General features: G+C 39.0%; 1 protein-coding gene across 2 annotated transcripts; it reads right to left on the bottom strand.

Moving 5' to 3' along the window:
* Positions 1 to 260: 260 nt before the first annotated feature.
* Positions 261 to 21,187, bottom strand: LOC109009459. Of its 2 annotated transcripts, none has more exons than XM_018989915.2 (22): positions 20,100 to 21,187; positions 19,005 to 19,120; positions 12,715 to 12,923; positions 11,727 to 11,846; positions 11,231 to 11,359; positions 10,993 to 11,118; positions 10,252 to 10,307; positions 10,053 to 10,152; positions 9,850 to 9,967; positions 9,243 to 9,452; positions 8,220 to 8,556; positions 7,603 to 7,696; positions 7,122 to 7,230; positions 4,832 to 5,103; positions 4,566 to 4,693; positions 4,219 to 4,453; positions 2,545 to 2,733; positions 2,137 to 2,426; positions 1,457 to 1,652; positions 1,109 to 1,351; positions 814 to 908; positions 261 to 692 (listed from the first exon to the last, which is right to left on the bottom strand). In XM_018989915.2, exons 1-22 carry the CDS (start codon positions 20,933 to 20,935, stop codon positions 545 to 547), a joined length of 4,356 nt encoding a protein of 1,451 aa, XP_018845460.1. In that variant the 5' UTR covers positions 20,936 to 21,187; the 3' UTR covers positions 261 to 544. The 2 variants fall into 2 exon arrangements, with proteins under 2 accessions (XP_018845460.1, XP_018845459.1); XM_018989914.2 differs by having other exon boundaries at positions 1,457 to 1,670; positions 20,100 to 21,184.
* Between the last annotated feature and the right edge of the window lie 1,758 nt (positions 21,188 to 22,945).

Here is a 22,945-nt window from a genome sequence, read left to right as displayed (position 1 = left end):
AACATCTCATTTGTTTTCTCATTCATCTTATTTCATCATTACAATTTTTTTAAATTCTCACAAAATAAAATAAATAATTTATTTTTTTCAAATCTTAAAACAAAAATAATATTAAAAAAATATATTTAAATAATATTTTATTTAATTTTCATCTTAACTCATTTTATCCCATCTACAAAAACAAACAAAGCTTAAACGTATGAAGTGAATACTTGGGACTAGTAAGAATAAACACATTGTGATACGAGAAAATATAAGAATAGAAGAGAATTCAGATGGGTACACTGCACTAGATTTTTCCCTCGTAGGAATAAAGATTGCACTAAATAATTTCACATATATGCTCGCTTTGTTTGTTCAAAAGGGATTACAATAATGAATCTCTGTCTCTCTGTCTCTCTCTCTATTTCCTTTTTCTTTTTCTTTTTCTTTCTAAAGGACTCTCTCTAATCTATATGTCAATCATTCACCGACTCTCAAAAAGCATGCCGACGACAAAAAATACATGTTAATGCGGAAACGCCAACTTCTTTGACAACTATAATTATGACCGCCAGAACAGTTCAAAATCGTTGCTATACAATGAACGGTCTTGGATCTCCAGATTTGCCACATGCCAATTGATAAGTCGGGATTGCAAGAATTTACATAAAACCAGTCCAGCCGGAAAAATCCACCATTCACTTTCATCCCTGAACCCACCACCACCACCATGAAAATAGTCACTGTTAGTTGGGTGCTTTGTCAAAATGCCATAACTTCATAAGCAAATACTAAAATAAATTTTTTTTTCCAAGCTATAGAATCTCTCACATGCTAATATTCCATGGCTGAAAGTTGGGTTGTTTTCTACTTGTAGGTGATGATCGAGTGCTATAGTGGACATATCCACAAAGAAATGCAACCACCTGAAAGATCACAAGGTAATGTTTCAATTTGTTAAATCCAAATATGTACAAATGTTGTTACTTTGTTAAACGAGCACAAAGTAAGCTCCTCGATGCCTACATGTTCCTCATATGAAGGAAGAGTTTCAAAGCAGAGGCCGGATAAAGAATTATGTACCACCACTCAACCTGAAACTTAAAAGCTTGATAGTGCAACTTACAACATTAATCAAGGACGTAATATTCCACAATGCATAGACTCGTGCAAGGCCTGCAGATCGCCTAGGTCCATGACTGAATAGAGCATTGATTCCAGCAGGAAATGGGAGGAGAACACCGAGAGGTAGAACAAACAAAACCAGGAAGACATCTCCCAGTGAATATGAATACAATTGGAGCAAAGTAAGCAGTACTAGGCTAAAATCTCCTAAAAGTAGCATAGAGATGACCAAGCCAACAAGATCCTGCAATTAGATCAAAAAAGAAAAAGAACATTGTTAAAAGAGAAGAAATCAAAATAAACGTGAACCAATAAAATGCAATAATCCACTCAAGTATGAGTTATATACCTGGTGGCCAACAGGTTTAGTATTATGAAGTATAAAAGAGAGAAGATAAGATATCTCTCTCCTTTCCTCAACTACTTGTAAGCTGTTAGCGTCTATAATGATGCCATACGTCTTTTTCCGCCTCATTAAACTTTCACTGGTTCTGTGTGCACGGTTTAAGTGTGATTCTTCTCTGAGATGACTGGATGCATTTTCCCTGTAAGTGCTTTTCAGACTGTCAACCAACGGAGAGAGGAAACCACGTCAAATTCAATCTAATCACACCATTATATGCATCTACATACGTGTCATGAAGCATGGACGAGAGCGCTGTACACCAATTTACATTATCTTTCATATCAAAAACCCGCAACATAAGACTGGAGTTCTATAACTGATGCCATGTGCATACCCTTGTTTGATGTGACTTGAGTGCAAATTTGTGGGTCTGTACTGTGCAAGTGTGCACAAGCGTCTATGCTTTTAATATATGTATTCATTATTATGGTCTCAACTCAAATCCATCTCATCCACGGAACCACAATGTAAAATTGACACCCACCCAATTTCTGCAAGAATTTACACTTCAGAACAACCAATTCTCACAAGTCGAATTGTATGAGCATGGAGTTGACAAAATCAAAGGTGCAAAATTTTGGTTAAAAAGTACTTTATCACTCAAATCGCAGCAGGGCCATTACCGTGAATGTTGCTCAGTTTGAATAGCACCACCAAGGTTTCCAAACGAAGCAGAATCATTTTCTTCTTCAACGGCATACACAAAAAGTCCATACTGGAAATAGCCACAAGCTGTAGCTTGAAACCAAGCAAGATCAACACGAATGCCATGGCTCCTCAATGCAGGATTGGCATGAGTTTCAAGCCATCTGAGAACAGGTCGAAATGTTACTCTTATCCATCCACGACGAACTAAGCGCAATTGTGCATTCAAACCAGCCACTAACCGATACCATGTGGTAGGTGGGACTGACTGCAAGCCAAAAACATGCATTTAGCAAAATTTGCATGTGTTAGTTGCCTTCTTCTTTTTTTTTTTTGCAAAATTAATCAATTTTTTACACCAAGTTTCTGTGTATAGACTAACAAACCTGGCTCATAAGGCTTGTGAGAATGTTATCGCTGTGTAGTGAGAAAGGAGCCATGTAACTTCCATCGCCTCCAAACGGTAATGATATTGGAAATCTTTGATGCAAGCGAGGAGGAAGATCAGTTCTCTTTTCATCCCCACCAAGGAAGAAATCCATGTATGCTAGCATTAAATCAGAAGTAGCAGCTACCTGAATTAATACAGGAGAACATACACATGCTTAAAACTTTTCGCATTGTCGGGAATATTAGATTTTTCAGTGGATTACACAAAAAAAAAAAAAGCCTGTTGGCTGAACAATAAGCCAAATATAGGGTCATCTATCAAGATATAAATATGCCTATTCACAACGAATAATTCTAAACCCAAAAAAAACGATACAAGAAGTACAAAAGTATGAGCGAAAAATAAAAATGGGCATTGTAGATGGATAAAAGAATGAGAACATTAGCCATTGCCAACGATAAACACTTGATTATAAAATCAAAGCTACCAAATATACAATCTAAAGTCAATAAATTACTTCTGATTGTGGAACTAAATATAGAGCTGCACACTATTATAAGTTCTCACAAACATAACAGAAGGTACCACAGATGACGCATTGTATTCTATAAGCATGACAAAAGGTACCACAGATAAGATGAGCTGGAGTTCCTCCAAGAAAGGTAAATTCAGGGTTAGATCGTTTTACCAAGTTTTAACGAGCCCTAGAATGACTATGTTCCCTTGGCAGAGCATATGGCAGATAAAAGCTCCTTCAAAAGCAGCTTTTTTCGTATGGACAGCATCTCTAAAGATCCTCACCATAGATAACTTAAGGAAATGTCGAGTAATGGTGTTGGATTGGTGTTGTATGTATAAGAAGAATGCCAAATCAGTAGATCATTTGTTTTTACATTGCAAGGTGGCCAAGACCATGTGGGATGATTTTTTCGTGAGAATTGGATTGTTATGGGTCATGCCTCTTAGACTGGTGGATTTCCTTGCAAGTTGGAGAGACCTTCGGGGCAACTCACAAGTGGTGGCGATTTGAAAAATGGTTCCTATATGCACGTGTTGGTGCATTTGGCGGGAGAGATGATATAAGCTTCGAAGATCGTGAGATAATTGAATGAGCTTAAAGCTTTATTTTTTAACTTTGTTCTTATGGGCCCCGGGGGGGGGGGGGAAGAGATCTTTTTTCGATTGTAAACTCTAATTAGGTTTTTTCTCATGTATACACCCTGTGTACTTGGGCTTAGCCTACTTCTATGAATAAAATTTATTGAGTATCTATATAATAAAATAAAAGTTCTCCCAAACATTTCTCCCTTCCTTCTAGTATGAAAAAAATAATGGTACAAAAAATTTGACAGGCTATATGCATCTCATAATATACACAAATACAACCATTTTTTTTAATATTACGACGTGGTATTGATTGATAGTAAATAATTAGAAAAGGTCTCTTATAGGGAGTTCTTCCTTTTTCACTTCTTTCCATCAATTACATGCCCAAAAGAGAGAGAAAAACTAAATTTCACGGATCCGATAGTAGTAGTAAATCAGGACCTCTCTTACAAGGAGGCAGCAGGGACTCAGCAAAAAGTACAAAATCTCTGAAATCTATTCCTACATCTCATGTCTTGTTTTAAAAAAGCAATACAAATAATGTATTTATGCAAAAACATACCTTAATCCCTTCATAGAGAGCACGTGAACGGCAAGAACGTAAGCAAGCATGATCATACTCTGATCTAACGAATTCACGCAGGCGCTGCAATTTCAATCTCCGACGCCAATGTTGCCATGACCATGCAAGGGGATATGCAAGGACAGAAAGAATGTTGTATATTGCTCCCTCCCACCATTCATATGCAGCTATAGCATTAATCTCATCCACAAACGCATTGAATGCACCCTCATATCTGCCAGATCAAATGGATTAGGAAGAAATCTTTCATATCTGCCAGATCAATGGGAATAGGGAGAAATCCTTCAATCTCAAATATAATTAAACTGACCAAGAGATAATCTTACACAATCTCTTTTATTTGTACAGGAGGTCTGTGAGGGAGATGCCAAGGTTCACTGAAAGTATTAGGACCCATGAAATACATTCGATGCACATGACTCTGGGACTCTTCAGCTCTGTTTGTTTCCAGAACCTAGGATACAAATAGCACAATGTTAACCTCCAATGTCAAGGGTGGAGAGAGAGACAGCAAAGAAAGGCTATGAAACCAGAATGTGACAGACTTCAGTACAACCAAAAAAATATGACACGAGAACTTTTAGAGGAACACCTCATTCAAAGACTCTAGAAAAGGGAAGGAGTGATCTATTTGAGAGCCATGTTGAGTGGGAGCTGGTCCTGGTGATTCATCGACCCCGAAAAATTTCATTCTCGCAACACTAAGCACCAGTGCTAACAGAATGAGGAGACCCATAAGAAAAAGAATAAATAACCAAGGTCCACCAAATGTATAAATCAACTCTTCAAGAGCCGTATAACAGTGTGGCATGTGGTATCTGTCTGAGATGCATCTATAAGGACAAGGAGTTTCAGCTATACCTCCTGTTAAAGAGGACAAGTTATGAGTGCATAATTAGGTTACCAAGACTTCCAAAAAACTTCGGATGTGATTACTGAAGAAAATAAGAAACAATAAAGATATAAAGCAAATGAAACTAGAAGCAAGAAATAGTTCCTGTACAAGTTAAAAAGAACACAAAGCAATAAAAACTCAATATCTCAAAGGGATTTATGCTTTTTTGACCCTTTTGATTTAAAATATTTTTTTAATTTGACAACGGGTGCCCAGAACAAAGTATGTCACACGCCATGCTTAGAAATCTATTTGCTGATTTCTTCTGGGGAAGAATTGAAGGGAGAAGGAAGAAAAAACGGGTGGCATGGTCTAAGGCTTGCAAACCTACTGCAGAAGGGGGACTAGGTGTAAGAGACGTGGAAGAGGTGAAGAAGGCATTGCACATGAAGTTTGCGTGGAAGTTTATCTATGGTAATTCTCTTTTGACCTATGACTCATTCTTTTGGAAGGCAATTAGGCCACTCATTCCGGTGGTCATTAGCAATATAGGATGGCGATTAAAGGAAGGACAAGTCTCTATTTGGCATGATGACTGGTGGGGCTAGGGGCCATAGAAGAGTTGACAGAGGTAAAGGGACTCCCAAATGGTGTGGTGGCTGATTTGGTGAACCAAATAAAAGTCGGTTGGAACATGCAACTTCTGATTCAACTCTTAGGAGATGAGCTTAGCATGCATATTCTAGACAAACAACCCCCAATGAGAATGGGACCAGACATCCCCATATGGAAACCAGAGGCTAATGGGATATTCTCAACTAAATCGGCCTGGCAGGTACTTAGAAATAGAGGTCAGCAGACTTGGTGGGGTAAATGGATTTGGCATAAGCTGTTACCGCAAAAAATGTTTTTTGCAGTTTTTACGTGGAAAAGCTTCCATAAGGGCCTCCCTCTAGACTCTAACACTCAGAAAATGCAGATTGCACTGGCCCCCAAGGGTGATTGTTGCTCTTCTCCTTCTGTAGAGATTCTGGACCATGTCTTGCTTGAGGGTGAAGTGGCTAGGTCTGTGTGGAGTTTCTTTGAGAAGGCTTTGGGGATGCGGAGGGGCCTGTACCAGAATTGGACACAGAATATTGCATGGTGGTTTTGAAAGGCCAGGTTCCTTGCTCATTGGCCTCCTTCCATCAGTTATTAGTTGATTTCTCTGGATTAGAAGATGTTGTGCACACATGGAGGGTAAATCGGATTCAGGTAACGTGGTTTGCATTAAAATTAAGCCCCGGTTTGGATTGGAAACTCACCTCAACTATTCTCATCTCATCATTACAACTTTCTCAAATTCTCACACAAAATATAATAAACAATTTAACTTTTTCAAATCTCAAAACAATAATAATATTAAAAATAATATTCTAACAATATTTTATTCAACTCATTTCTGAATCCAAACGGGGCCTAAGTGTTTGGCAGAGAGACTGATAGCTTTGGGGATGGAAGTACAAGTTCAGCACATTTACAGGGAAGTGAATTAAGGCGCAGACAACCTGGCTAAGATAGGGGCTCGGGGATTTAGCTTGGAGATACTACAACAGCGAGACCTGCCCCAGGAGGTGAGAGGAGCATGCATTTAGGCTTAGACAAGGCAGGACTTCCTTGTTTACGTTGTAAATGAATTTTGCCGACATAGTCTAGTGTGCATGTATGCACCTTATCCTTTTCAAGGCCGTTTTTCTTTCAGTGTAACTACGGCCATTTTTCTTTCAGTGTAACTACGGCTTTCCTCCGCTAAAAGTGGGGTTTTTATATACTCTTTTTTCTTTAAAAAAATAAAAAAGTGCTGACTAATCCTGGGATGCACAGGCCCTCGGCAAGAACTTTCCCACAAGTGCACTTTGGGTAATTCAAGGGAAAATTCCCTCAGTAAAATGGCCATTAGAATTGTTTGCACCTAAGGGTTTAAACCTTAGACGGAGCATGCCACCAAGACCAAGGCTCTTACCATCTTTTATTTAAAATGAATTAGCCACCATTAACATAGAAGTACCTCGGACAGCAATGTAAACAGCACGATGGGGAAGCTCTTGATCAGGACAACGTTGACAAAGTGCTCTATCAGATCCGGTAACATTCTTATATGTGCCGGCGGGGCATTCCTGAAGATAAACAAAGAACGCAAAATCCAAGTGTCACAAAATCTGCAAGATAGAAATAAATATGATGCATGAGGAGGTTCCTCCATCCAGTAAATAAAAATTAGATGGAGGAACCTACCCCATCACGTTGAAATAATAACTAGCACCCCATAGTTTTCATCATTTTCTACTAACATAGCTAGTTGCAATCTTGAGCAATTCATGAATGTAAAATGTATCCCACAAACTGGAAGCAATGTAAAGATAAAACAGATGAAAGAAAGAAATCAGCGTGCAGACAAAATCTAAAGTTTAGATATGCCAAACAAACAACGGTTTACAAGCACAAAAGAAATGAACGACATCTCAATGTCATAGAACTGAGAAATGTACCTCACAAAAAATACCATAGAGCCCTTTAGGGCAAGCTTTACTGGTCACCGTCCCATTTTCTCCAGCACCACCTTCATCTCTACCAACCCCTCCCCTATAACATTTAACAGAAAACATCAAAATGTGACAAGAAAGATCACAAGATAAAGAACCAATGGGGAACATCAGCTGCATATTACCTCAACAGAAACCCCCCCTCCAAACCGATAAAAAGGGGGGGGGGGGGGGGAGTAGAAGACTAGCTAAACATAGTGATGATATTATAAACTGAAGTGATGTATAGAGACTGCATCTCTTAGAAAACTTAAAAAAAATTGCACACCGCAAGTACACAAGTAGTATACATAAGAGGGATCTATCCAGAAAGAGAGAAAGATACAATAAATTCATATAAACTAAGCCCATTAAAATCATATAAGCAAGTTCATTATGAAACGGCAAATTCTTTCTTTTCACAACATTGAAAGAACAAAAAAAAGAGAGAATTTGCAGGCATATAGATAAATATGCATCAATGAATATAAATATCCACGAATATTTAAAAATATATATCTATTATTGATCATCAATAAATCTCATCTTACTTGAAAAAAAAAAAGCAAAGATTATCTACCGACCTTGCATGGAGGCTTCCTTTCACCGTAGCAATGGGCTGGTATACATCTCCAGTAGGAATCTCAGACCAATGAAAGTGAATCCTTCCACCACCACCTCCTCCACCCCCAATGGGACCACCAGACCCTCCAACACTCGAAAGAATAGCAGACTCATCAAGTTCTAGTGTATGCAAAAACATAAGTATTGTTCCACCAGACCCTCCTCCAGGGCCTCCATTTGAACCATCTGCAATAGCATAATTTACCTTTCCCCTAGTTCCTTTAAAACTTTCTCCATCGGCAATCACCGAGCCTTCAATGGACAAACTTGATAAGGGATGCTCCAATGAACCCATTACTGCAGTGTAATGCATGAACATGGAGTAAGCATTAAAGGCATAGCAGGAATCAATTCAATAAAGGTTGTATATAACTGAACAGAGCCATCCATCATTAAAATTTTTTTACAAGAGCCATTCTCCATTTAGTAGTAGGAGGTAATCATTAAATCATTTTTCCATCAACTAGGCACTTCTTCATGTATACTTCCTGTGTACTTGGGCTTTGCCTATTTTTATGAATATATTATCTTTGATTACTTATCAAAAAAAAAATATAAAGCATTAAATATGTGCAAAAAGGAGCACAACCCTAAAGTTAAACAACAAGATTAAAAAATGTTAAAGAGGAAAAAAGACATTCTTAATAACCCAGAGCCTGCCTCTTGTCAATATGAATATGTAACTAGACCATTAGGAGCTACACATTTAAAGAGTGTGCCTTCACAATTATCTCCAATTCAGCCCAAGGCAAAAGCTAGTTGAAACAAAAAGTAAACCTAAGAAAGTATGCCCACGAATGAATGGGGCCACCTCAACTACACCGAAAATTTGGCTACATAGAATCATCACTATTTTTAATATAACACATGATGGAGAAAACATCTTCGATGGTTGCAGCTATAATGTAGTTCTTTATCAACGTCTCACACCATTTAATAGAAACAGTGTTAACACGTTGAATTGACCCAAAATATAAGCTTACCTATGACACCACCACCTGCAGTTGAACCAGCTGAGCTCTCATCTCCACTTCCACTACCAAGTTCACAGGGCCAATCTGCATTACCATATGTGATACCACCCTCAACACAATGACCATCGTAGCAACCGGCCCCACCTTTACCACCATGCCCACCACCACTGCCAATACCATTGCTCAGAACATGTCCTCTGCCCACACCACCTGTGCAGCCTGAAAAAAAAAAAAAAAACAAACTAAGGTTTCCTTTTGTTTTCTTAATCAATCATAGGAAATTCAACAGACCACTTGAAACTGTGATGAGTGTGTATGTCATACCAGGTGTGTGTGGTCATTTTGTTCATAAAAAATCTATTTGCGAGCCTTTTTTGACACACCCAACACATTACTGAAGTCGGTCCCACAATGATGAAAAATTAATGGGTTTTTAACTTTTTTTATAACTATAATGGGTCCCACAACAAGTGGTGTGTTGACACATTGGCTTGTTAAGTAGCAAAACTCTTTTGTTCAAGAGAGTTAAGAGGGAGAGACTGAAGCAAAGTGGAGGGAGCATAACTACTAAGTTACTCATGGTCATTATAAAATCACTGGTAAGGGGAAAAAGTACCCATCCCAGATGCACTAATCGTTCCAGAAGACTGCACATTAATAGTTCTTGCTCTATGGAAATGAACAACAGATCCTTTTATCAGGCCTTCAACAGATATATCTTCAACTCGACAGATCTGAGAAAAGAAAATTGACAAAGCTGCTAAATATTCTGGTGACTAATTCAATTATTATCATTCAGCAGTTCGGCACAAAAAGCACCTGAAGGGTGAAGGACAATGATGAGTTCATATTGCAGTCTTCAGGGGGTTGAAGCAGTTCAACAGGACAATCTTCGTTTTCACAATGGAGCCTCGGTACCCTATAGAGATTAAAATAGGATCTTAAAGTAAAGGTTTGCTAAAAGATAAAGCATTAGACAAGTTCAAGCGAGTGACGATACACCTAGATTCATACTTACACAGCATCAGTTGTTGCATTCTCTAAGGGACCACGCAAACCAGATCCAGGTCCAACCTTCAAGGTAATAAAATAAAAAATTAAAAAAATTAGAGAGAGAGAGAGAGAGAGAACTTTATTGATAATTATATAAATCAAGTCCCAAGGTAAGGGCATGTACAATCCTCTACTATAACTCACAGGGATCTTTGAACAGTTTCCATAACTTCATTTATATAAATGGAAAATTTTATAAAAGAGCACACGGTGCAACCGAAGTACAATATTATCATGAACAGTAGTAAATTATTCCTCATAATCGAACAAGAACACTTCTAATTCGAGCTGAGACCATTAGCATAAAAATGGGGACAAGACTCAAAACTATAATTTGAATACGAAGGTGTCATGTTTCTCATAAGACAAACTAAAGAGAGCTTTATTACATCATATATCTAGAATAAATCTTTACATTTCAGGAAAGAGGGTTGAACGGACCTATTACCTTAGACTCAAGGTAATAGAACATATTTCGCTGATGGTATCTAGGAAAAAGGTTTTGAAACTTGACTAATATTAGAGCTTGAACAGCATATATTGCTTCGACTGAATGGCTATTAAAATTTGTTTGTTATGGGCTGTTAAACTGTTTTCTAGAAACTTGCAAGTGAAGAAATATATTAGCTTCATACGGAGGTTATTCAGAATTTCAGTCTTTCATTATGTGGATCTCAATAAACGTTTTAATGGAAGAGCCACTTACATGAATACTGTAAAATAGCGATAGAACCAGCCGTTGTGCTTCAATCCGATCCCCTCGTCCTGATAAATTCAGCAGACCTTGTCCATTAACTCCTAGATTTGCATTAGAATGTATGACAGACGATTCCTGTTATGCAAAAACAGAAAATTCACATTTTTTTATATGCAAAGCAGAAAAATCACATAAATGCAAGTCGAGTAATATGCTTTGAAAATCCAAATAATAGACAGTCACACACCTTGAGAACGATTAAATTACTAGCCTCAAGCAAAGATGTGGCTAGTGTTGCATCATCGCCACCGTCTATGAACATTGTGGAATTCCACATCAAGAATATTTTCACAGACATGCGTAGAGCCCCATACACCTTAAGTTAAATAAACCCAGTATCATAACACACATTAGCAAATTTTAAACACTTAACATCAAACCGCATCAAATAGGATGAGATCAGAAAGCAAGCCCTGTGTGTAGCACAACCAGGGCAGGGGGAGACTAAGCAGATAGATGATACTAGTAAAGAATAATCCAGCCATGCGTTTGCTAATAGGTCATTATCAAGACAAGGAATAATGTTGTAAAATTAGCAGATAGCATCTGAAATTTTTTTGGCAGAATTACAAGTATGAGCAATACAAGCAAGCATATACAAGTTCTGCAGATCAGTAGAACAAGTACATCAAGATGCGTGAGATCTTAGGTAATACCACAGAAAAAAGACTTTAAATTGTCACCTTGATCACAGAATCACTCATCAACAGTTCTTCTGCCAATAACTCAAACTCAGATGAAGCATAATGTGCAAGCCCAAAGCTCAACACTCCACCACGCAACAGACTTATCTGTCCTTGAACCTGAAAAGTGCATCAGCAGGAGTTCACCAAATTAAATCCAGATATGCAACATAATTGCATTTCCTGAAAGGATATACAGTCAACCAAACTGTCTTTCTTCAGGAAAATAACAGCTGGAGAAAACACTGAAGAGATGCTTAACCATTCAAGAAAATCCTCAAGATGCAGATGGTAATGGAAATCGGGAACGTCCACTTTGATCCCACAATCTCCTTGATCTCAATGCCCATACTTTGAAATTTATAGTTGATGAAAAATATTATATATTCAAAACATTCTCAAGGGCTCCATGACAATATGACGAAAATTTTGTGATCTTGATTATAAATATCAAATCTATATATAAATCTAAAACACCACACTCGCAGCAAAAGACTGAATGCGATCTCATTACAATGATGGTAGCGTTAAAATTGAACATGCCAAGATGCAAAGATCTAAATAATAACAAAAACTGCATTAAGTGTCAAAAATCATGTAAGATCATGAAAAAACTCCAGAGAATCCATTACTAGTAGCTCACGTGTGCAACATGTTGGCGAAGCACCACGTAGATAGCAATCCCACAACATAATGGTCCACAGTATTAGATTAAATCTTAACTAGTTAAATAAACTGAATATATAATTTTATTACATTTGCTACTACTTTTATATTTATTATTAGTAAATTTTTAATGTTTATAAAATCTTATTTAACGTATAAAAAACAATTATTTGTTATGTTTATTATTAGTATGTCATTTATAACAATAATTACTCGAGCTCGATTTTAAATGTGTACATATACGCTGGCTAAAAAGTAAGAGCAAGTTATAACTAAAGAAAATGCTCTACCAGGATAAATTAACAATCTGAGTTTCACAAACCTGGACACGACTCCAAAGCAATGGAACAGTAGCCCTGGCATTATTTTGAATATAAACATTAGTCCAAAGAGGTAAATTGGGAAACTCCAAAAGAAGTGTCTCCGTATTTGTTGATATGTTATGATTGTTGACAATAAGGCTCCGGAGAACAGCATCATATAAAGTCCCAGCAGCACCTGCATTCTCTGGACAGCTAAAACTACTTCCTCCTGCAAATAACAATAGAGTTTGCAGTTGCAAAATAGTTTCACATATTGACGACAGAAATTTGAAACAAAGCATAATGTACTTAATTTTCTCATAGATATACAAATATTTTACTACTAACTGATACCAAGCCAGCGACTTGGCACCCATAAATGGAACATTTTTTTTTTTATTGGCACCGGGTGTTCAGGAACAGTATCTCGACTAATCCCAGGGGTGCACAGGTCCTCGGTAAGGAGTTTCCTGCAAGTGCACATCGGGTAATTCAAGGGAAAAATCCTCCAATCCGATAGCCCCTAGAGATTGTTTGCACTCAAGGGGATTTGAACCTTAGACATGGAGGGAGCACACCCCCAAGCCAAAGGCCTTTACCACTTGAGCCAACCCCTAAGGGTTCCCATAAATGGAACATAGACACCTGAACACGCAACTGATAAAAGGAAAGTGTTCCACACAAATGCCTAACATGGAAAGAGAAAAATAATGCAAAGGAAACAAGCAAATTCATGGTAAGAAAGGCATTAGATACAGTAAAAAGAGATTTCAAATGACATGGTGGTATCTTTTTCTTAACCCTTTTCTGTTGGTAAGTAAATATAATATGCATGCCCATACACAATCGTTTAATTTAAACCCATGGGCTCAGCTTCCAACCCTGCTTATGAGGGGTGAAGATGCCATTTGGTTTAGATAATTGAAAACTAATACCCCCAAAAAATGCAAAGACACTCATATACACACAAAAAGAAACTGAAGTTAGAACGGAATTGTATAAAAAATGGCAAGGTATATTCACTTCAGGTGCGCTTGGCAAACAATTGTTCTTAAGTATTTTCAGATATTTCATTCTCAAACACAAAACACTTTCAATTTCAAATCTTCAACTTTTTCATCTAATTATTACCTAATCATTACAACTTTTCAAAACTCTCAAACAAACCACAAAAAATAATACCACTTTTTCAAATTTCAAAACAAAAATTATATTCAAACAATTTTTTAACTTTATAATATTTTTAATCAATTTGTTTCTCTCTACTTTCCCAAAACCAAATAAAATATTTTAACTCAAACTATTTCATTACTATTCACAGATATACTGAGATATTCCAAGTATCCAAATGGGCCCCTTACTGAGAGTAGTTCTAAAACAATGGTTGCATCGCATTAAAAATAAATACATAAAAAAGTGAAAAGAGCTTGAGGAATTCAAAACTAGATCGTTGGCAGGGACCCCATTGAATAAACACACTAAGAAGGTATCAAAAACCCCAAATAATACTCATTTAAATTTTGCATCCATTACAGCCAATTGCAAGCCACAATCAGACCCCATGGAACAAAAACCAATCCCTAATATTCAAGAAAGCTCAAACGCCACCCAGTATCACTCAACGTCCAAAACAAGGATCGGAGCAAGTAGAGTGGATACAATATATTGGATATATATGAGTAGCCCAGGTACACTATAAGTATACATGTGAATACATCTATTTAAGAACTAGAAACAGTTACAAGGAAATCATAGAAGCTCAAAACATTCAAATCAAGAGCAACGGCCCACAAAAACAAAGTCTTCCAGAAAAAACTCCTAAACTCTTCCAAGGAGCGTTCATGATCCTCAAAAAGTCTCTCGTTTCTTTCATTCCAAATACACCAGAGAATACATATAGGGACCATCTTCCACACGGTTGCAATATGTGGTGTCCCTATGATCCCTTTCCAACTTGCTAAAAGTTCAACCACCCTACCCGGCATCACCCATGTTATACCCATTCTGCTGAGAAAGTCCAAATATCTCAAGCAAACTCACAATGTAAAAGTAGATGGTCCACCATTTCACCACTATTTCTGCACAAACAGCACAAGTCCATAATAATAAGGTCACGTCTCCTAAGATTATCAATGATCATAATCTTCCCTAGAGCTGCCGTCCAGACAAAAAAAGCGGCCTTTGTAGGTGTTTTAGTCCTCCATATGTTCTTCTAGGGGAAATTGTGCCTTTGATGCATAGTAATAGTCATAAAAAGAGCATACCGAAAATTTCCCTTTCCTAGAGGGTCGCCATTCCATCATATCTTCCATTGTGGTAGAGTAGAAGTGTTGTACAGCAAGTTCAGAAATTCCACTAGAACAGTCACTTCCCAGTCAGGTGTGTCCCAAGTAAGGCTGATGTTCCACTCCTGTGAACCTTGATTAAGTACCCGTAAGTCGGCCACCATAGCTTCTTTTTCTCAAGCAATTCTGAAAATTATGAGATAAGCATCCTTCAAGGCCGTGTCTCCCACCCACACGTCTTGTCAAAAGCTGATCCTACTACCATCACCCAAACGCAGCCAAATATTACTAGCTAAAGAGCACCAACCTTTTCGTATATACTTCTATAGCCCCACTCCATATGTCCCCCTACCCTCTTTAGAACACCAACCCCCCCTTTCACTTCTATACTTCATGTCAATCACCCATTTCCACAAAGCTCCCCTCTCATGGTTATAACGCCACAACCATTTTCCTAATAATGCCTTATTGAACACCCTCATATTCCAGACCCCCAATCCACCATCTCTCAAAGGAGAACATACATTTTCCCACCCTACTAAGTGAAATTTAAACTCATCTCCTAGCCTACTCCACAAAAAATTACGTTGGAGCTTCTCTATTCTAGAAGCAATACTAGCGGGGGGAGAAAATAAAAATAAGTAATATGTGGGGAGGTTGGATAAGGTACTCTTGATAAGTGTGATTCGCCCCCCTTTAGAAAGATACAACCTTTTCCACCAGGCCAACCTACGCTCAAATTTTTCCAGCACCACCTCCCAAATTGTCATAGCTTTGAAAGAGGCCCCCAACGAGAGACCAAGGTACTTCAATGGCAACGAAAAAACCCCACATCCCAAAATATTTGCCAACCCTCTAATATTGCTAACATCGCCAACAGCAACCATCTTCGTCTTGGCAAGATTAATCTTCAATCCGGATACCGCTTCAAAACAAAGTAAAATGGCCTTCAAAGATTGGATATGCCCTGCATTTGCCTCACAAAATAGCAAAGTGTCATCTGCAAACAAAATGTGAGAAATAATGATGGAGCCGTGGATATCTCCCACCAAGAAACCTGAAAACAATCCTCCCTCTATTGCCGCCAACACCATTCAACTTAGAGCCTCCATTACTAGGACAAATAAAAGGGGTGATAATGGGTCAACTTGTCGTAGGCCCCACGAACTATTAAAAAAGCCCACGGGATCGCCGTTTACCAGAACCGAGAAGCGAGCCGTTGACACACAATGTCTTATCCACTTCCTCCATTTTTCCCCAAACCCACATCTACTCAACATATATATCAGAAAATCCCAGTTAACGTGATCATATGCCTCCTCCATATCAAGTTTGCATAAAATACTTGGAGCTCCCAACTTGATCCTACTATCCAAGCATTCATTAGCTATAAGAACCGAGTCCAAAATTTGCCTCCCTCTCACAAAGGCATTTTGGGACTTCGAGATAATTTTCTCCATGACCGTGCTCATCCTATGAGCAAGAACTTTGGCAAGTATCTTATACACACTGCCCACAAAACTAATCGGCTTGAAATCTTGTACCTTTGTTGCACCAACCTTTTTAGGAACTAATGCAATAAAAGTAGCATTTAAGCTTTTCTCAAATCTGCCATAAGTGAAGAATTCCTGAAAAACCAGCATTACTTCCTCTCGCACCACCTCACAAGTCCGAAAAAAAGACATAGTGAATCCATCCAAGCCTGGAGCTTTGTCTTTATTCATTTTCCTAATTACTTTTTGTACCTCTTCCTCTTCAAATGATCTCTCCACCCAAGCCATACCATTTTGATCAATGACCTCAAAGGCTAGTTCATCTACGGTAGGCCTCCATGCATGAGGTTCCGACAACAAATGTTCGAAATGCCCTGCCACATGCTCCTTTATCTCAACCTGATCTAAGGATACATCTCCATCTATGTTCAAGGACTCAATGGAGTTAAACCTCCTATGTGCATTGGCAATACGGTGAAAAAACTTTGTGCTTTTATCCCCCTCCCGAAGCCACAAAACCCTTGACTTTTGTCTCCACAAGATCTCTTCCATTAGAGTCGATATTTCTAATTCAGAAACTACTTGATCTTTTCAGTTGTTTTCATCCTCTACACCCTCCAAGCTTTGTAACTCTTGAAACAAACTCTTCTTCTATAAGGTTACATCACCAACTACCTGTTCATTCCATGTCTTCAAGTCTTTCTTCAAAACTTTTAACTTTCCAACCAATACATAACTCGGCTTCCCCTCAAGTAGGCATGAATTCCACCATTGCCTAACCAAGTCCACAAAACCATCCATCTTTAACCACATATTCTCAAACTTGAACGGCCTTCTACCCCCTTGAATACCACCGCAGTCTAACATTACAGGAAAGTGATCAGAGCATATCCTTGAAAGCCTTGTCTGACTTACATCTAGATATTGTAGCTCCCACGAGGGAGAAATGAGAAATATGTCCAGTCTTGACCAAGTTTGATTATTAGACCAAATGTAATCACCTCCCATTAAAGGTAAGTCCATAAGACCTACCTCGAAAATGAAATCTGAAAAATCCACCATAGCTAGATTTTGTCGTCCCTCCCCTGATCTTTTGCTAGAAACTCTTGTCACGTTAAAATCTCCACCAATACACCATGGGACCTCCCACCAAGAACATAGGCCAGCAAGCTTATCCCAAAGCAACCTCCTCTCACTGTCAAAATTAGGAACATATTCCCCAGCAATCACCCATAAAAAATCATCATCAAAATCTTTAAAAGAACACCCCACCGAGTATTCTCCCACAAACTCATCAATATTCTCCACCACCCTCTTATCTCACATAACCAAAATTCCACCCAAGGCCCCTTTCGAGAGTAAATATGACCAGCCTACATATTGACAACTCCATATATTCCGAATAATTCTTCTAGTGATAAGCTTCAACTTTGTTTCCTGTAGACAAATTATGTCCATTTTCCATTGCCTTAATAAAGCTCTTATTCGAAGGCGTTTATTAATCTCGTTCAGTCCCCTAACATTCCAACACAAAATTATGGGCTTCATTTATCAATTGTTCCAGCCCTCCCCTTGTTTCTTCCAGGACTTGCACTCCCCTCATTTCCATCATAATTAATGGATCACGTCAACCTCTTCAGCTCCCTATCTCTTTTTTACCCAGCACCATGTTGTTCTGCCTCAATGGCTATAATCAGTGCCTTAAATTGATCTTCATAGCCCTTACACGAAATCCCCATGCAATTTTGAAGTTCTACCTTTTTCAATACCCATAAGCTGAAACAGTAGGAAGAATCATACTTATTGGGGTAGGATCCACTCCTGCAAACTCCTCCCACTCTGTTGAGCCTTTACTTGGATCAAACAACATCAACGGATCTTCCCCTTCTAGCTCTCCCTTATCCGATGTACTCCCACTCTCTAAAGCATCAATAGTATCTGATCGAGCTCTCTCAAAAGGCTCACTGTGGGCCAGGTCTTCCCCCCACGCCCTATCTAAGCCTGTCCCAAGAGTGACAACAAATCCAGAGGCATCCCATGGCTCACCGTGAAGTTCTGTGGCAGCCCATATGAGGTCAAATAAACATCATCATAAATACTCAGTTCCAGGCCTTCACCTCCACCTCCACCTCCAAATTTAAGCACCATCCACCAAGTATACCAATGTTGCTATGTTCAATGACGGTTAATAGTGCATTGTGACATAAAGTACATACATTAACTTCAATAAAACAATAAACAAGACTTCAGATCTCTGAACAATCTGGATGATTAAATCTAATGAAAAAGGAGCAATTATTCCTAGCCTCAATTTGTTGCGTCTAGACTACATCATAGATTCACCACATTACATGCAAATGGTAATATTTTTTTTTTTTATAAGTGCAAATGGTAATATTACTATACTCAAAACTAAATGGAGACCCTTAAGAGTCTATATAACATGTCATCTTCCATTTAATTAGTTGTTCCTAAAATGTTTCAGAAATATGAACGGAACTAACCCTCGCTAAAGAACATAATGAGTCTCACCATGCACAAAAAGTTTTGGATCATAATGCCGGCTGAAAACATCAACTGAAACTCTTCCGCCGCCACCGCCGCCATAACCATTACCTCCACAGGCACTTATCCTGCCACTGCCAGTCCTGTTCTTAAGAAGAAAAGCACTTTAGTTAACTTTCACATGAAATGAACTCTTATAGATGTAAATTAAGGCAGGCGCACATCTGATGAAGTTACTTAAAGGAAAAGGGGATAAAAAGGAAAAGAAATTCGAATTTCATTGAGAAAATAAACCCCACACTCAACATTTGGATGTGGAAAATAACAGCTAATTAGGAGGAGTGACGGATACAAGGAACTCATGAAAACTGACTCCATTAAAATCAACAGCTATAGCCCACAGGAACAATGTATTAAAAAAGAGGCATTCCAATTCTTTCAAAGAAATAAACAAAACCCCTCAAAAAATAGCATGTCCATGCTTGTTCACAGAATTTCATGCTTGAACTAAATTCCACCTATAAAGACGGCGTATGTGCACATACAAGTTGAAAAGATAAAGTGGAACGAAATAGTTTTTTTTTATAAGTAAAGAGGAACGAAATAGTATCTTAGTTTACTTGATGAGAAAACATAAAACCAAAATAGGAAAATTTCATAGCGGTCGCTTTTTTGAAATTTTCCAGAAATCTACAGAGTAAATTCATGCAGAGACAGATACCGTTTGTTGTTCGGTGAAGCGTAGCCAAATAATATAGAGCCTTTTCCATTAAAACCGTTTCAGACAACCAAAAAACTAAACCAGTCTAGAACGTATATTGGGATCAGTTGTGATAAGTTCATCTTTTTCTGCCATCTGTAAAAGACAAAGACCCATTCTCTCTCTTTTTTTTTTTTTTTGTTTTTTTTTACAAAGTATGAATCCCCATTCTATTACTTCCGTATTTTCTCTAACCACATAACCGGAGCCAAAACTCATGTTTCTGAAATAAAATAGTAACGACTAATTTATCCGAATATTTCCCCACCAACCAAATGACGCCAAACACATAATTCCATAGAAAACTCGTAATACCCATTCTAGTTACGAAAAAAACAAAGGAGTGTGACAGATTTAATTACATTCTATACGCCTTGATAAGGATGCTGCCGCCAGAGCCACCTCCACCTTTCGTCCCTCCATCACCTCCATCGGCTAAAATACTCCCCTCCACCACAACATGCCCCAAAATCTCCATCTTCACCCGCCCACCGCCTAGCCCACCATAGTCTGCCTCCTTGCTCGTCGTCCCACCCCTGCTCCCGTAACTAGTCGGCTTCTGCAGCGAGGACCACGAGTACGCGTCTCCGCCCCACACGTCCTCCGGGAGCTTCGTCTCGTCTACCAAACAACATGCACCCCTGCCGCCGTGTCCCCCACCCGCTCCACTTATCCCCTGGGGCGTTCCGCTGGTCTCTGGCGGCGGATTGCCCGCCAACCCCGTCGTGTTCACCACCGAACCATTAAAGAAGCTCGCGTTATGCGCCCCGAGCTCGAAAGCTCCGGTCACAATCGACGAATTGATGCCTAAACTAAAAATACCAGTAATGTTGATCGTTATTGCACAACCAGGACTTGGACAATGGAATTTCACCCCCGGTAGGACGTAAAAATTGCCCTTACCAGCTATGTACACGTCGCGGGTGAGATTCAAATCGCTGACTATCTGACACGTGGTGTCGAGGGAGCCGATTCCACCGAGGTCATTGGCGCAAGAAACTGACGGCGGGTGAGGTGGCGGTGGCGGTGGGGCCGGGGGGGAGTAATCCTGGTGGAAGAGATTCGAATCAAAATTGACAATGGAGAAATCACCACCGTCGGAGTCGTCGTTTGTGGATGCGAGGATAGGGTTTGTGGCGAGGGCTATAAAAGTGAAGAGAATAACGAAATGGGAAATACGGCAGTGCAAACGAGCCATCCACCGGTGAACAGAACAGAATCATTACAACGGAAGGATGGAATTTAGCACGGGAAACCCACAGGAAGGAGCCGTGGATACCACCATGGACGGAATAAGTCTGTAAATTTCCGTATCAATTTGTTTATGTCCTCGACAGTCGTCACCCACCGGAAAGCGAAAACCCTAGAAATCACCCGAGCACGAGAGCGAGAGAGAGAGAGGGGAAAGAATGTTGGACAGGAGGGGAGAGCTTTATTTAGTTATGGGAGGATAAGGAGATTATCAGAAAAGGTCAGGCTCACGGTGAGGTTGAGGTTGTGTGGTGCCTTTATTGGCGTCCGATTTCCTGACTGTTCATGGCTACCTCACCAGATTAGAGCACCTGTCGAAAGGGTATTGGATAGCGTGCCTCCGTATTCAATCTGTCTTAACTCTACCTGATACAAAGGCGCGTTATAAATAACACTTTCATTATTAGGGCATTGGATAATTTGATTAGCTTTATCCGAATCCTATTTCAATTAGTTTATCTCCACGCGCTCTTGGAGAGCGTATGTAGTGCCTGGAGAGACGTTAACCAATATCTGGCGTGCACTGATCGAACCACCCGCGTAGGAACTACGCTGTGTCACCGACGGAGCAGTATTCGGCCAGCAATGACAAGTTGATTACAGAATGACTTTTCTGTCCACCGGAAGCTTCATGTCGGTCGGGGGTCTGTGCCTTTTTTGCGGGTGACGGAGTCCTTTTCTCAACGGAATTGCTGATCTTACTGAAAATAAAAACTATGGAGACACGTGTATCGATGAGCCTAAAATATCAACAACAAAAAAGCGGAAGCCCACTCAGGACTGCTTGGCTGTGAAGTAGTTTGGTTCCTTGCGTTCGGTCGAATCGGTCCTTTTCTCTTTTTTGTCTTAGCCAACTTCTTTTTAAGTTGTCCAGAAAATATTTTATGTAAAAACAGTGGAATTTTTTAAAAAGATTAAAAAGTGTTTCAGAAATTGTACGTTTTACCCCCAAATGGCCATTTATTCCTCTTTAATCCTGCTATGATTAAACAAAATTTTGAAACATGTTCACAGAATCTTCTGCACGAAATCTCATCATCTTCATCATTAATTTTGGCTTTCATTTTACGACACGAGAGGGAAGTTGAAGATGTATAATTTTGCACAACACTACACACAAACACCATCAATCTAGTTAAATTAATGCATGAGTTGCATATAATGTTATTCGCACGCTCCTAGGATGTCGTTAAAACAATTCAATCATGTCATCGTGCCGACAAGAGGATAAGGAGCGCCGTGGAATGGGGCCTGTTTAATATCTTAACCTTTCGAAAAATTAGGCAAGAGTGAATTTTGGGTCAATTGTAACTATGTCCTTTGCCGAACAACACACAAACAATAAAATGTCCAAAGTTCACCCCCTAAGTTATCCAATTGACAAGACTTACCATCCCCAAATAAAGAAAATGAAAGAATTTAACCAAACAGTACATCTTTTTTCTTTTTCTTACACGTGAAAGAATAAAAGGGAATAATGGCAAAAAAAATACATTGATAAAGACCGACCGGAAGGATGGTGATGATCTTTGTGTCGTTTTAGGTATCTTCCTGAACATAGCTCTCTTGTTTTTAGGAAAATTCATCTGGCTTGAGAAAGTTGAAGTTTAATTATATCTGTTGATGTCATGTTTCGCAATCCTAGTAACTTCACGAGAGCCCAATTCGTCCACTTACTACTAGATAGAAATGAGAAATTCAAGATGTTGGGAGACACATTTGATACTAAAATCAGTACGATTTATTTATGAGGATTATGAATTGAAGTGTTAAAGTGTCTAAATCCCCACTCGCTGAGGGAGGAGAGATATATATACCTCGTTGGGCGATCATTGGAAATGAGATGGTGGGAGTGCCGCTCTGTATTGGGGTCGTGTGTCCCTACCATCTTCCTATAGTGTAGCAGGCTTGCCAAGCTCGATCATGGCTCCTATTGATAACTCAGAAGATACGTCGT

Source organism: Juglans regia, chromosome 11, assembly GCF_001411555.2.
Source record: "Juglans regia cultivar Chandler chromosome 11, Walnut 2.0, whole genome shotgun sequence".
NCBI classification, from domain to species: Eukaryota; Viridiplantae; Streptophyta; class Magnoliopsida; order Fagales; family Juglandaceae; genus Juglans; species Juglans regia.
This window is presented reverse-complemented; position numbering and strand designations above follow the sequence as displayed.